The following is a 15,748-nucleotide window of genomic DNA, read 5'->3' on the forward strand; positions in this document are numbered from 1 at the left end:
AGAAGTCCCGCCAAGGCGAGCTCCCTTTCACATGCTAATTCTGGGTTATAAATACAGCAGAGGAGCAGAAGAGAGGCAGAGCAGCCGCCGGGACTGGCAGCGACCTGCTGCCCGAGTGCCACCCGCGCCCGTCCTGGCAGCGCGCCGGGCGGACGGCCTGGATTACAATGACAGCCACAGCCATGGCCGGCGGAGCACACAAGCTGTCCAGCACCAAGGAGGAGAGGAAGGTAGGTGCCTCTCCTAGGGGAGAGTCGTTGTCTTCCTCTTAGGGATGTTTTCTCGGAATTTAACCTGTGTAAGTTTATTTTCTGCTTCCTTTCTCTGTCTTTTGGTTTCCATTGGGTAAACACAGGTTAATGGGGGTGGAAGTACGGGCATTCAGAGGTAGCATGACCTGAAGGACAGGCCCTTACCAGACGGAGGCTCTCTGTCAGTACTGACCCTGCCAAGCATCATGCCATCCCACACTGGTTGCACACTGAGATGTGTCTCTCCTGCCTCCCACAGACCCCAACCTGCCCCCACGGAGCTCGCATAGTCCAGGTTCTTCCCTTCTCCACAAAAAATAATTCGACTGCAATTCCCCCTCCTCTTCCCCACAGTTAAGGAAACCTCTAATCGAGCGGAAGCGCAGGGAAAGGATTAACAACTGCTTGGACCAGCTGAAGGAGACCGTGGTTGGCGCATTTCACTTGGATGTAAGTGTTCATTCTGATGCAGATTGTGCTCCCCTGCTGATGGAGAATGTTTGGCTTTTTGGGGGTGGGAGAAGGCCTCTGTCTTTTGTGAAAAGCCGCAAATACCCCACGGCCTCTCAGCTGCCGAACTCCTTCTTTATTAGCAGTCTAAACTGGAAAAAGCAGACATCCTGGAAATGACGGTGAAACACCTCCAGAACATCCAGAACAGCAAGCTGATGGGTAAGTGTCCCTTCCCTGCAGCCCCTGGGGTGCAGGAGGCACAGGGCTGCACACTGAACCCCCTGGGAGCTTGGCCAAAGCCTCTCGCAGTCCTGTTGACCGCCGTGCTGCTGCTCTGGGCTGGCTTTCACCGCTAGATGGGGAAATGGAGCCGAGCACGCGCTAACCCACGGCAGGTTTTCCTTCCCGCACTGGTTTTGTCCCCTTGCTCCGTTCTGGCTCTGCCTGCCCATGGGCAGCAGGATGCTGCGGGCTGCCCGCTCCCTGCACCACCTTCCCCGAGCCCTGCAAACCACGCACGATCCTGTAAAGCATTAAACCAAACTCAGATTTGTGCAGGAACCAATCTGCCTTCTCCAAAAGCCAGTATCTGGCTCTTAAATAAGTGCTCTTCCTCCTGCACAGCTTCTGTCCCACCCAGGAGCAGCAGGGCCCTGGCTTGCCACAGCCCCACAGTGATTTAAGCAGGATGCTGGATATGGTTTCAGCAATAGGCCCTCCATGGGGCACACAGCAAATGGGGCAAAGCACACAGGAACCTGCTGAATGTGTTTAAGTGGGATGTGCAGGCTTTACACACTTACCAACTTGAGTTCTCTCCTGTTCAACGCAGCTGACTCCAAAGTTGGCCTTGAAGCTCAGCAGAGGTACAGCACAGGATACATTCAGTGCATGCACGAGGTCCACAACCTTCTCCTCACCTGCGAGTGGATGGACAAGACGCTCGGGGCACGCCTGCTAAACCACCTGCTGAAATCCCTACCCAGGTCTGGTGAAGACACCTGCAAAGCAGCATTAAGTTCTTCGAGCCCATCTCAGCAGCCTCTCCTTACTCCAAAAACCCCACTGAGTCCTAAAGGGAACACTCCCAGCACAAATCCATCTCAGGAGCACTTCTACCCAGCAGAACACAAACAGGCTTTGAAAAATTCATTCCAGCCACCGTCGCTGTCCGGTTTTGGCCAGGTCGATGCTGCGCCTCCCAGACAGGTCCTGCAGCCTAATTTTTCCCATAATAACCCTAGTATGGGGTCATTAGATATGTGGAGACCATGGTAAAATGTGTTTTCAAATGTTTATCCTAACCTTAGACATTCTTATGTATGTATCTTATAGATATGTTTCTTTACAACACTTGTGGAGCGAGTCTGCTCCCGTAGGTGTACTAAAGACCAGGGTACTTCAAGCCGAAGTAAACCTATGTGTAGCCTGCATTATAGAAGGCTGCAATTATTTTGTATTTATTTAATACATCTAAATTATTGTATAGTATCCTCTCGTGCTCTTTAGTGTATATTAATTATATAACTTTCTTGTCTTGCATTCCTAAAATAATTAATGTTCTATCAGTAAAGATACAAGACGATGACAACAACCCTCTCTTGCACCAAGCTTGCCTCTTGGATCTCATGCAGCAGCTGAGACCACTTCATTGAACAAAGCAGCAAACAGCCAATCTCTTCTTCTTACTTTTGTTATTGTTACAGCCATTCCTGGGCAACTGTAGGAGAGTTCAGTTCTGATTCTTGTAAGAATGCTGCAGTGCTGAAAATACAAAGGGAGAGATGGTTTAGACTGTTTAGAAATATTCTCTGTATTGCTCAATATCCACACATTGTTCCTGAACATGCTGACACAACTGTTCAAGCAGTCAGCTACCTGTGCATGTATGTCACCTGTAGTTGCATCTAGAGATTGTTTTTGTTTATTTTCTAAATAAACTCTTGGAAGACAGCGACTGTGTTTCTCCCAGCCTCCTTCTGCCTGCTCTGAACACAGTGCTTGATGCTTTGGAGAAAAGCAGCGTGTGTGCACACACTGAGAATCGCCTGAGTGACGGTAACGTCTGTGAGTGACAAATGAAGTCGCGAGTTGAGCTTCTCAACCCACAGCAGTACTTCAGGTTTGACTTAGAAGAGCATTGCAGATAGACTCTTGACAGGCAGAAGGCAAAACTGCCTGCAAATTGTACCCATTGGACTGGTCAAACCCACTCAGCTTCTAGTAACATTTGGTTGAACGAGAAAACAAACACCGTGCATACCAAGTAATGGACATCCAGTTCAGAAGGGCTAATTATGCAGCATGACATATTCAGTGATGCACTGAAAGAGTGAAAACCGTCACCTCTGGATTTAGCATCCTGTTCTGCTTAGCAGAAAAAGGCAGCAGAGTCAAGGAGCACTCACAGGTCATGATAACAGTCAGACAAAGTGAACCTCAGGATCCTGGAAAGGAAAAGACACAAAAGGTGGTGGCAGATATTACCACACACCCCGCTGAGGTCAGAGAAATCTGCACGTGACCTGAGCACCCATTGCTGCACTGCTTCCTCTGCTGCCCAGTGCTGGGCCCTGTGGCAGGTAAAGCAGCAGATCCCTACCCAGAATGGGGCCTCAAACTTCACTATTTTCTATTCCTTTTTGTTCATTTCAGTAATGCACCGTATCAACTTGTGGCAACCACTCCACTGTGCTGCCAATGTTCTCCTGTGTTTTGACAGCATCAACTTAAAAACATACTTTCCCCTAATGCTTTAAATCTCCACTGACTATAATTATCAGCTTTGGTTGCTGTGCTGAAAAGAGATCAGTGGGAAATACGTATTTCTCACCATCTCTGGTTGTTTACTCAGTGCATTTTAACATACTTTGTGGTTAGTGGGTTTTATTATGTCCTGTTTCTAATCGGTGCGTTGTTGTTGGTTTTTTTTTCTTTCATGGGTGCGGAGGGAATGGTTGCACAGCAGCTGGAGAGAGCTTTAAAAATAGAAAAGTGAGACTGCAATGCTTGGCCAGCAGTACACAGTGCTCATTTCTCATTGCCTTCTCTTCCATCCAAGGGGCTCTTTTAGATGATCCCGTGCCACGTACCTACTTTGGTCAGACAGAATCCTGTGCACATCAACAGTTTTCAGTAAAGAAGGCGTTTCTTTAGGGAGGCAGAAGGTCATTCCTAACCCTTCACGCATGTGAAGTCTGCTGCTGCTTGTGTTTGACAAAGAAACTGGGTTCAGATTCATTGGGCTTCATCAGAACCTGGAGTCTACAAGAGCAGGTCTGTCAGTCTACTTCACCCTTCAATACAGGCACCTCCTCCCTGAAAACTCGAAAACCACTGTCTCCTCCCCCTAACATCTGCACCAGGCCCTGGCAGTGGTGCCTCCCAGCTGCTGGTGTGCCCCAGTGCAAGCAGGGCTCAGCCCCACGCACCAGATGAGGCACCGCAGCACAGCTCTCACCAGGGGCTGCAGGCACAAGACATAAGTGATTTGAAGGTGCAGAGGTGCCACACACTCAGGTCTTGACCCAATACACACACTGGAATCAGCCAAGACAAGCACTCAGTCCAGATTGCTCAGCACAGGTTCATCTGGACAGATCTGCCTGCTGCAAGCAGCCACAAGCTGTGTCCAACTTCACACAGAGCATGGAGCACACGTGGGGCTGGGACAGCCTGCCACAGGTCTGGGCTTTGTGCCCTGCCAAAATGCTGCTCCAATTGTGTGAACTGAGAATTAAGAAGAGGGCAGTCCTGACGTAGTTGGGGATTAGCCTCTGCTCCCAGGCAACAGTCATAGGTTGAGAGATGGTGGCCTCAAGTTGTGCCAGGGCGGGGTAAGGTTGGATACTAGGAAATATTTCTTTCCAGAAAGAGCAGTGAGGCACTGCACAGCTGCACAGAGAGGTGGGACAATCACCATTTCAGAGCTGTAGAGATGTGGCACTGAGGGATGTGGTCAGAGGGCACAGTGGGGTGGGCTGGGGTTGGACCTGGGGATCTCTGGGGTCTTTTCCAATCTCAGTGATTCTGTGATCCTACGGTATGAGGAAAGCTGGACCTGAGGCTCACGACCCCCATGCACCTTCAACACAAAGCAGTTAGAGATGTATGCAGTAATACTGTGAGCACAGGTGGACAAAACACTCCTGTACACAGCAGCTCTGATCATGCACACTGCGTTCCCAGACCAATTCCCATTGAAACCAACAGAAAAACTCCCACTTATTTCTCAGGAAATGGGACTGAGCCCATCCCCAAGTGGGAAAACACAGAGGAGGATGGGTATGTAACAGACTTATGACTGCCCAGCACACAACCCAGGCTCTGCAGGGCATCCCTGCACCTTCCCTTACTTCTCTCCTTGCTTTGAAGACACCGGAGCAGCTCCCTTCTGACCACACAGTCCCACAGTCACCCCCAGCAACCAGGCCAAGCTCCTCCAGAGACAGAGGAGTGGTACTGAGCCCCCTCAGGCAGCAACTTATGGGGGCTGAGCACTTTGCTTAATAAAGAAACACAAGCTACATTTTCAGAGTACTCACTTTGGGAGGAGGAGGCTACAGACTGCTGCGTGACCTCTGTGGGACCTGTGGAGGGGCTCTTAATCCTCTGCACTTAAAAGCAGGTGACCCTGCAAAACCCTGTGCAAAAGCAGTTTTGGAGCAGAACATTGTCAAACTGCTTTTAAGCATCCAGTGATGATTTGAGTGCCAGCAGCTAGATAGCACCACGCTCCTGAGGGGAAGCTCACTGGCAGCAGGACACCGAAGACTTCAGTTTCCCTTTATATATATGTCATTATCTCACATCTTCCAGTGTATACATTCCTATCTTAACGGAGCCGTACTCATATTTCATCTCATGAGAAGTAATATTGTGTTGAGAACCTAACCCAAATTCACATTTGTCAGAGCTTTCACACACTCGTGAATAATGTAGCAGAACTGAAACCAGCCCTGGGTCTGTGCTGCAAAGACTTTCATACATCACAGCCCCCTCAGAATGCAGTTTGCTGCCTCGGGCACTCATCGCAGACATCCCAGAGCCTGGGAACTTTGCTTCTGGGACTCCTTTGGTCCTTGCACTGGGTGTCAACAATCTTTCTGTGCATTTGGAGTTAAAGAGCTTGTCAGAACATTTCCATCACGTTTTCTTTGGCTAATGCGACCAATCAAATATATTTCTACAGCTCTCCCCGGCCCACAGCCTCCCGCCAGCAGATGGGCTCTGCACAGCACCCTAACGGGATTACATGGGGACCCGGTCAGGCACTGAGGAGCCATCTGTCACTGCCCAGCACGCTGACCTCACTGAGGCAGCACCCCCAGTTCCCCCTTAGCTCAGAGCTCGATGTTTCCTCCCCCACACAGCAGGAGAAACGCACTCCCTTAGGGAAGCTGTATCTTTCTACCTCTTGCCAACTGAGAAGGAAGAGATAAACAAGCATTCCAGAGAACAGTGCTTTATCAGGACAAAGAAGGGAGCCACAGCTGAGCTCCTTGAGCCAGAAGAGCTTCCACTGCAGGGCAGAGCCAACCTCCACAGCTGGAGCTCTCCTGCTGTGGGAACAGCCACTCGGGAGCAACCACAGAACCTCAAGCTTCCCTGCCTCCTGCCCTACTGACATAGCCTGTGTGAGTACTGTAGCACAGAGCAAAACACTCCAAGACGGGCACTCTTCCCACCAGAAAGGCTGTGAGAACAAGCAATCCACGTAGGATAGCAATCACATCACCTCGTGCACTCCTGAGAAGTGCTGAGATATCACTTCAATAGGCATGAGAGGAGAACCACCCAGACCATTGAACAAAACCAAAGCAATACCCAGACAGACAGGTTCTCCCAGCCAGACATCCTGGGGTCAGTATTCTATGGGGAAAAGGAGCACGGTGCCTCACAGTGCTTCCTGCTGCTCAGCACCATGCACAGGAACACACACTGATGGGGAGACCGCTGCAGCAAGCAGAACCTCTGCTCTCCTGGGCTATAACATCTGAGGGGATGTGATGAATCTGGGACAGAAAGGCCCATGAGCAGAGCAAGCTTTCTAACACGGAGGAAAGCTCTGAGCCCTTCAGTGCAGCTTATCTCCTCCATAGAGCTGGACTGTGTGTCAATTGCTCTGTGCACTTTCTGAGCAGCCACCGTCACAGAGGAGCAGCACAGGGCAGTAGTGAAGGGAGTGGTATGAGCCACAGGACACTGGCCTTGATCTAAGCCCAGCTCTCACTTCCATTACTCCACACCTGAATATTTCCCGCCTCCTACCTGGGAGAGATGACTGCACTCACCTTTGAGATCTCTAGATGAAAAGCACTAGCAAAATGCCAAGGACTGCAGAGATTAAAGAGGTGAGGCAAGACTTAAGAAGCACCTCTCCAACCTGCTATCGTATGAATCACATCTCCTCTGTCCTTCTAGCTCCAGCAGCACTCACCTCTTCAAAGCCTGTCTGCACAAACATACTCCTGTTATTGCTGGAGCCTTCCTACAGCGCTGGCAGTGTAATTGTGTGCGACAGAGGAGACTGGGTTGCTGAAGAAGCAGCTCTTGTGGCTATTACATCTATTGTGCATGCTTCTTAAGGACCTCCATCCAGACTGAGCCAAACCTGTGGCCATGCATGTGGCTCACAGCTCCCCAGAGAACCTCTGCTGCCACTCCTTTCTCCATTATGGTGAGAGCACACCTGGTGCAAGCTCACAGCAGAACTTCTCATTTAGTTTCAACCAAAATGAACCCCCGTCTGCATACATGGAATGTGTGCTGCCAGCTGGTGCTGTGTGCAGAGAGAGTGGACAATTAGGAAATTTGCTACAAAACCACACAAAGGCTCCAAAGAAAAACACCACTGCAGCTGGAGCCTACGTTCTCACAGTTCCCATTGGTTTTCTAGGCAAACATGGCTACTCCAGACTAAGTCCAAAGCATTTCTGTAAACTTTTGGTTTAACAGCTTCAATCGCAGCCCCTCGGGGAGGAATTCACACACCTTTCACCTTTCATCCAGTTGTCTGTGTCTATATCCAGCTCCTGGCACACAGATCAGAGAGGCCTCACCCAGCACACAGGCAGGCATTCCCTTCCCTAAACAAGGGGCAGGCATTGCTCCAGCTGCCTGACACCTCCATCCAGAAAGTCAGCCCACGCTACTACCAGGTATCAGGGCAAGCCTGGGAGGGAAGGATCCGCCTAGAAGGGCTCACTCCTCCACCTGAGCTGCCACTGGGACAGCAGTGAATGTTTTAGAACAAGAGCTGCAAAACCTTTTGTGGCTGCTGCCCTGCTGGGAGCAGGCTTTTGGCAGTGCTCATGTGCCCCTGTGTCATCCCCAGCCAGAGATCCTGTCTCTTTCAAAAGCTGTGATGTGAGCAGTCAGTGGTGATGCCCATGTTCTAGCTGTGCTATATCCTAGGTTTGACAGTCTTCAATTTAGCCTCATCTCCTCTGCAGAGAGGCAAAGGGCTGAGCAGGAGAGGGTTCTGTCTGCCTGCCCTGCTCAGAGCCAAAGAATATCTGTGGCTGCATCAAGACCCCAGGAGCTCATGTTGCCGTGTAGCATGGGGCTGACCTGGCAGTGCTCACTGTGCCAGGGCTCTGTGCTGGTACAAGTGGTTGCCGTCAGTAAAATTCCTTCCAATACATGTGAAAAGTCCCTTCCCATAAATATATCATGCCAATATGCACTTATTTTAAGGGACATTTCAGTAACTCAATTAGTAACTCAGTAACTCAGTTTCTATGGCCCATGTATGTCCGTGTGTGTGTCTCTGGGTGCGTATATTTATATGTGTGAGTGCAGGGGGACTGGTAGAAAAAGGCTAAAAATGTGAAGTACCTCCACATTCCCCTGCTTCTCTAACACCCTCAAAATCATCAGCTCCTATTTAGCACCCCTCTCAAACACACACACACACACACACACACACACAAATCCTTCCAAACAGCAGTTGTTTTGTGCTGGCCATTCCTAGCAACAAAGTGCAGTGTGTACACATTATACAAAGGAGATGCTGCATTCCTCCCGGGAGAGATAACAAGCCACAGGGGAGGAATGCTTTCCCCAGCATGTCTGTGCACGACCTGAACCCAAACACCATCAGCATGCAACTGGCAGCTCCCCAGATGACTGCCAAAGCATTTGAATGCGAGGCAAGGTGGTAAAAAGGATCAACCAAAGTGCTTCTCTGCAGACAGGCTGTACAGACATGGAGAGAGGCCATTGCACAGCTCTGGCTGGGGGTACACAAAGTGTGTTGGGATGTGGGTTCTACAGAGAGCTCAACTTAGACTTTGGGTGCTGAAAACTCTGGTTCTGGGGCACTCTCAGGACAAATCCTCAACCACAACAGTGTGGGCATGTGCACATGCCCTCACACACATATACAGTGAATTTCCTGATTGGGAATGCCTTACCTCTCCAAATGCTGAGGTGAGGGACAACCAGGACACACAGGTTCTACTCAGAGAAGAGCGAGTGCCCCATTCCTGGAGGTGCCCAAGGCCAGGTTGGATGTGTCCTAGGCCTGAGCTGGTGCCTGCTCAGTGTATGACAACCCTGCTCACAGCAGGGTGTGGGAACTAGATGGTCTTTGAGGTCCCTTCCAACCCAACCATTCAGTGTCTCTGTAAGACTTTCTACTCTTCCACAGCATCACAGAGCTCCAAACACTGCTATCATTTAGGATCAAAGCTTGACTGTAGCAAATGCATGAAAGCCTCCCCGAATTTGACCCAACACCTCAGTGAATACTGGCTTAGGAAGCAAAAACACCCTCAGCCTACAGATCACTGAGACAGCAGGGACCGAACAGTGAAGATGGAGCACTGGATGCCAATCAATTGATATGCGTCCAGCGACTCCCAGCTGCACTTACCAGTTCTGCTGGTGCATCCATACTGTTGAAACTCCCCAGTACAGCAAAACTGAAGACTGGAATCGACCAACCAGACGAGCAAAATCAGCCTCATTTAGCCAGCACTTTCATGCTGGTATAACTGGTAGGGATTGTGCAGTGAAGTGGTGTAATTACAATAAAACAAATAAACAAACCTTAGCCGCTGTTCTGCACAGAACAAACTTTAAAGTGTGAATCTGCAAACCAGAGACAGAGGACTGTTGCCTGTGAAAAGCTCCCATCTCTGGGGTGAAATACAGAAGCAGAAGGTGCTTTGGCTGAGGTAAGCAAACAAAAGTATGGTAAGCAGATGGCAATGGGGGAAGAAGACAGAGAAACAGAGGAAAGCTCTTAGCATGATGTTTTGGCCACTGTTACTCCAGGACTCATGCATTTGGTCTCCCCAGGTTATGGGAGGTATGTATTAGGTGTCCAGCAGCCAAGCCAGACACAGGAGTTTCCCTGTTTGTACCATCCCATGAAATACCTGTTACGATGTAAGAGAATAAGGTTCACTTTAGATGAGATCAGGAGCCCACCTAACACAGCATCTATCTCTGAGGGTTGCAGGCAAAGGGTGAGGCAGAGCACACGTGGAGCTGCCATCCTACATCACAGCCCTCTGCTCCCAGCAGGGACAGGGCTGCCCTGCAGTACCTCCTCTCCTCGCAGCCTGCCCTGAGCTGCCCGGCCTCAGAGCGAGGGCAAACCTCTCCTTCTGGACAGGACTGTATCCTCCTCAGGCAACCAAATCTTCATGATGCAAAGCAAATACAAGTTCAACAGTCAGAGCACGTAATACCTTGTTCCTTTGTTAACGGTATCCATTTGCACAATGCCTAATTACAACGCAGTGTATTGAAATCGGAATTAAGCAGGGCCAAAATCTGAGGACTGTGGAGACTTGAATTTCAGAGCACTAATGCTGAGGTTCCTATTTTAAGTCTGGTCAGATTTAGGGCTGTCAATCAAAGGGTCACATTTGCCTTCAAAGACTGCAGTGCCACGAGGAATTTCCTGGTGCTAAGCATCCTGGCTTAGCTGCTGTCTGTGGCAGGAGGGAGCTGGAAGGAGGAAGCTGGGGGACCAATCACCTCCATCTATCAAATACCCAAGGCTCAGTGCTCCTGTGTGGGGGATATAAAAAGTATTCACCCTAATCTCATTTTCAAAGTGATGGTGTTGTTTTAACTTTGTCCCCTCTGAGAGGGTATGTGACAAAGCAGAACCTCATCTCTTGTACAGCCATTAATGCTGCACCCACAGCTTGAAAAGCCTTCTACCAGGTTCGAGAGCTCTTTCCAAAAGCAAGCTGTGAATAGAAGACATGGCAAAAGCCCCCAGTTCTGAAGGGAGGGAGCTGCTCCCCTCTGCCAAGGCACAGCACACCACCACCAAACTGCTGTCCGTTGAAAGGACTCAATTGTTGGAAACTGCAGAGCTTCAGCTCTACTCACCCTAAATCCAGACACAGGGCCGGAGGTCTGGCAGGCAATTTCCACTGGGATTTGTGAACCACACAGGGAAAAAGTGGAGCACTCTTTACACTCACCCCATTGACACAGCCCACAAGAACTGCTCCTGCTGCCTCTGTCTCCGAGCAGCCCCAGCAGTTTCACAGTGGTAACGCAAAGCAAAGCAGCCTTGCAGGCTATCTCCAGAAAGGAGCATCCAGGTGAGGAGCATCCCAGGCTGCTGCAGCCATGGCAGCGGTCTCTGCAGCAGAACATCTCTGTAAGCACCCAACCACCTAAAACTGGATTCCCCTAAGGGAGAAAAAATTAAGGAATGAGCAGGAAAATCAGAGGCATGTGGAGTCAGCTCATCCTCCCACCTCCCCTTGGGTTCAGCTGGTTGCCTGCAGGTGGGGCTCCCAGCTGCCCTGCCAGGGACCATTTTCTCCAGCACTTTCACCACACCTTGTGGTGCTGACTTTTCTCCTCCTTCACAGACCCACCCTACATGGAGCACAGCTTGCTTTGCCTGCCTGAAAGTGCTTCTCAGATCAAATCAGCAGTGCCTAATCCGTAGGGAGAAGAAATCAGTTCAGAGCTGAGTTTGGGCAGTTTGTCTACCTCGCTCCTTTCCCAGTCTGGGGGAATTTGGGGTTTTGCACAACAAACTCCTTCACCATACAGTACACATGATGTTCCATGAAATTTACATCTTTTTGCATGAAAATTTGGCAAGGCCAAAGGCAATGGTGAGCAGCAGTGTGCTGAGCTGGGTTTGTCACACTTCCACAGCAGTATCCGGAATCAGAGAGCAACAAGGGGCTCATCTGCAATGGTAACTGGTGGGGGATATCCTGGTGGGGAAAGGCTTCCTGCATGATATGGCAATCTGTATTTACAGTAACCACAAAAATACACTGGGGACTCACCCAGATGGCAGAACCGTGGCTGTCTCCTGCAATTATACCTGACATACAAGAGATGGGATGCCAGCTAGCACCTGCCTTGTGTTTATACAACACCGCAGTCCGACAGCTGCTCTGCGCTCCATGCATCCCAGACTGCTTGCAAGGTAAACATACCAAGTACAGGCTAACCTGAAATTGCTGGGCAGCTGAGGGTGAGGAAAGGAAAAGTACAGGAGCCCTTGGTGCTATTGCCATCTCTGAAAAGGAGAGGCACAGGCGCAGGGACCTTTATCAAAGCTGTCAAGGTTGTCTGAGAGACAGCTACCAAAGTGCTGATGATGTATTTTCTCAAGAAGCCACATCTCTTCCTTCTTCTCTTCAAGTCAGTGTTATTTGCAAAAGCTGAGTGAAACCCTGAAATCACACTGGAACAAACTGAGAAACAGACCTCCACTGACAGCTCTGCTGGAAGCACTGATAGCAAGAGATAGTGGTGCCTCTAAAGGCTGGGCAAAGCCAGATTTCAGCCCTGGTGAGCTGCTGCATGCAGTGCAGGCATACACGGCTCTGCCTGTAGCCTCCTGACAGAGCAGGAGCTGGGTGTTGGGGCAGGGTGGGAGGGCACTGGCATTGTCCCTTGCCCTGCTCCTGTGCCGATGTGTGGGAGGTGAGGAGTACTTTGTCCCATTCTCCTTGACAGAGCAAGCAGGAGAGTAGCTCGGGCAACCCCTAACAAAAGCTCGCAGACTTTTCCCCCTGCTATTTTTAATTGATGTTTGAATGATTCGTTTCTTTCCCATCCTCCTTAGCACTCTGAATCAAGTGAAAGGTAATTGCTCCAAACCCCAGCGCTTCCCCAGGCTTCAAACCATCCCAGGTCTGGTTTTATGTAGGACAGATGTACCTGAGGAAATGACGGGTGATGGAGAGAAATTACATAGTCATAGAATCGTTAAGGTTGGAAAGGACCTCTAAGATCCCCTAGTCCAACCCCAGCCCACCCCGCCAGGCTCTGAGCAGGCACACTAAGCTGCGTGAAGCCCTGTTAAATGCAGTGCTGCTGAACTGAGTGAAACACCAGGTAACAGCATTCACAAGCACAGCTGTCGCAGTGTGTCATGCTGGGAGGTGTGACAAACACTCCGTGGATTTCTACGGGACCGCAGCAAACTCGAAGCCAGAGCTGAGGCACGAGGATTTCAATACAGACAACCGATTTCAGCGTGTACCTTTAGTGCAGCTCCAGAGACAGATTTCATCAAGAGACAATGGGAGGAACTGAAAGACAAAAACCAACAGCAAAGCATTTCCACGAAGAGCAAACCCACAAGCACCTACAGCCCTGCCCCACGTGGGCGCCTGGATCTCCTGCTCCCTGAGAGAGGCTGCACAGGCACTGCTGCTCGCCACAAATGAAACCTCTTTCTTCCACCCCAGCACCTCTTTTCACAAACCTGTAAGAGTTTAATGCATTACTCTGCCTTTGTGTCCCATGTGGCTGAAACTGCCCCAACAGGTTCCAGTCACTTGGGAGTGAAGGGAACAGGGAGCTCTGGAGGGAGCACACACACACACACATACATGCATGCGTGGCACGGTTCAGCTGAGCTCTGCTCATTTCTTTAGGTGTTTGGGCTAGGAAAGAGCAAGCAGGGGCTGCACAGCACCGGAGCCATCTGCTCAGCACAGCTCCTGGGTGCATGAGTGGCTGAGCCCCAACAAGGAGCGTGGCAACACGCCAAACGCTCCCACTTCAAAGCTCCGTGCAGCAACCGGATTGTCTGTTGGCTTTTATTACACCGCTATTGCTTGCGTGGTGAATTCCAGACAGGGAATGTAACGATAGACAGGCTGGGATTGCCTCGCCAATGGTAAAGTTCAGGTACAATGTGTAGCCAATAAAGAACAAACCCCTTGAGCTCCATTCTGAGATAGCTGCTCTTGGTTCCAGGAATCTGCTCAGCACAGGGTCAAGGCACAACGACAGCGTTTGTCACCCTTGGGGACAAGGTGGGTTTGTGGCACAGGGTGCTGGAGGTGGTCAGAACGCAACAACCCAGTTTATTCCTACTGAAGACTGGGCAGTCTTCTGAAATCCTTCATCAGGGGTTGTCAGGAGTGCAGCGAACGGCAGGCAGGAACAGTGAGGTGATGGAATACGTCCAGAGGGCAGCAGAGCTGTGAGGGGTCTGGGGCACACACGGCTGGGGGAACTGGGATGGGTCAGTGTGGAGAAGAGGGGGCTCAGGGGAGACCTCATCACTCTGCAACACCGAGAGAAGGTGGTGGTGAGGTGGGGGTTGAGAGGTGATGGCCTCTAGTTGCACCATGGCAGGGTCAGGTTGGATACTGGGGAGAATTTCATCTCAGAAAGGGCAGTGAGGCACTGCACAGCTGCACAGGAGGTGCTGGGGTCCCCATCCCTGGCGGTGCTCCAGAGCCATAGAGATGTGGCTCTGAGGGACGTGGGCAGTGGGCACGGTGGGGTGGGCTGGGGGATCTCAGAGGTCTTTTCCAACTTTAATGATTCTGTGATCTCCCTTCCACCTCTTCCCCACAGAATGGATGAAAGAAGGAACAAGGGAAGGGGAAACATAAATAAACGTCTCAAGAAGGGAAAGGAAAAGTACAGGAGCAAGGAACTGTGCGGGAGAGCAGCAGAAGGGAGGGTCAGGCTGCATCTGCCAGCTGCCTGCCACGCAGCTGAGGGGAAGTCATGGCCTTTCTCCACCTCTCTTTTCCAGCCTGTGGAATTATTTAGATAACAGTATTTGCAAACTAAAGAACAAAAGTACTATATATAAAACAAGCCTACTTAAGCCCAAGTGGCTTCTGATTGCTGTATTTAGAAAAGGGCCCGGTTCTCTCTATGTCTTTCATAAACAAAACACAGCCAATCATCTCCAGCTAAAATTAAAGACTTGTTTTCTTTGACAACAGCTCTGACACTAAGGTGTAAAGCAACCTGTCAGTCCTTGCAGTGTTAATGCTACTGAAGGGCACAGTAAAAGAGAGAACAGCCTTCAGATACTATGGAGACCCCAGAACTGCCCCATGCCTTAGTAACAAGCAGGTGGTGAGCAAGCTTGAGTATATGGGACTCCAGCCTCATCTCTGTTAGAAACTGACCCCATGGGCTGACATCACCTGAGGATTTCCAGGCCATTCTTGGTCCCTTTGAGATCTGGGGATAGCTCTGCATGGTTTGCCAGCACCCTGGGATTGCTGATGTGGGGGGACACAGCAAGCAGAAGTGACCCCACTGCTCCTGACCCCACCTTACCCCTGTGCTGCAACTGAGCCCAGGAGCTGCTGCATCTTTGCCGAGTCGCTCACTCCATGCAGAGCCCTACAAACGTGGCAATGTCCAGCCTATCTGTGCCATGACCACGGGGAGGACATGCAGAGTTTCCTCTTCCTAAGGCAGGCTGGGAAGTCCTTGGAACTCCTGGGGCACTGATCCAACCAAGAAGGACACTGTTTGCAACAACATATCCTCAAAAAGCTGCAAATATGCCTTGCTTTGCTGGAGTGACAGGTTGGGGAAGGGAGCAGGAAATAAGGGGATTGCCTGAAGGCAGACAGAAGGGAGTACGTGCTTAATCAGCCTAGACTAGATAAATCAATAGGCACCAAAACAGAGGGGTCCCCATGCAGCAGACAGAAACCTGCTGGAAGGACTGGAACATGTAACTGGCACATTAGCAGCTCTCTGTAAGATACAATCTGGATCAACCTGAAGCAGCCCCAGACGGATGCACCATCTGCTCAGAGCACTTCACA

At 50.4% G+C, this 15,748-nt stretch overlaps 1 protein-coding gene across 1 annotated transcript; it reads left to right on the top strand.

The window, feature by feature from the left end:
• Positions 1–167: 167 nt before the first annotated feature.
• Positions 168–1,982, top strand: LOC136056190 (transcription cofactor HES-6-like). Its single transcript, XM_065748235.1, has 4 exons — positions 168–230; positions 606–701; positions 845–923; positions 1,537–1,982. Exons 1-4 carry the CDS (start codon positions 168–170, stop codon positions 1,980–1,982), a joined length of 684 nt encoding a protein of 227 aa, XP_065604307.1.
• Positions 1,983–15,748: the final 13,766 nt, after the last annotated feature.

This window comes from Cyrtonyx montezumae, unplaced genomic scaffold (assembly GCF_038088225.1).
Source record: "Cyrtonyx montezumae isolate F1298 unplaced genomic scaffold, pur_monq_1.0 scaffold_5, whole genome shotgun sequence".
Classification (NCBI taxonomy): domain Eukaryota; kingdom Metazoa; phylum Chordata; class Aves; order Galliformes; family Odontophoridae; genus Cyrtonyx; species Cyrtonyx montezumae.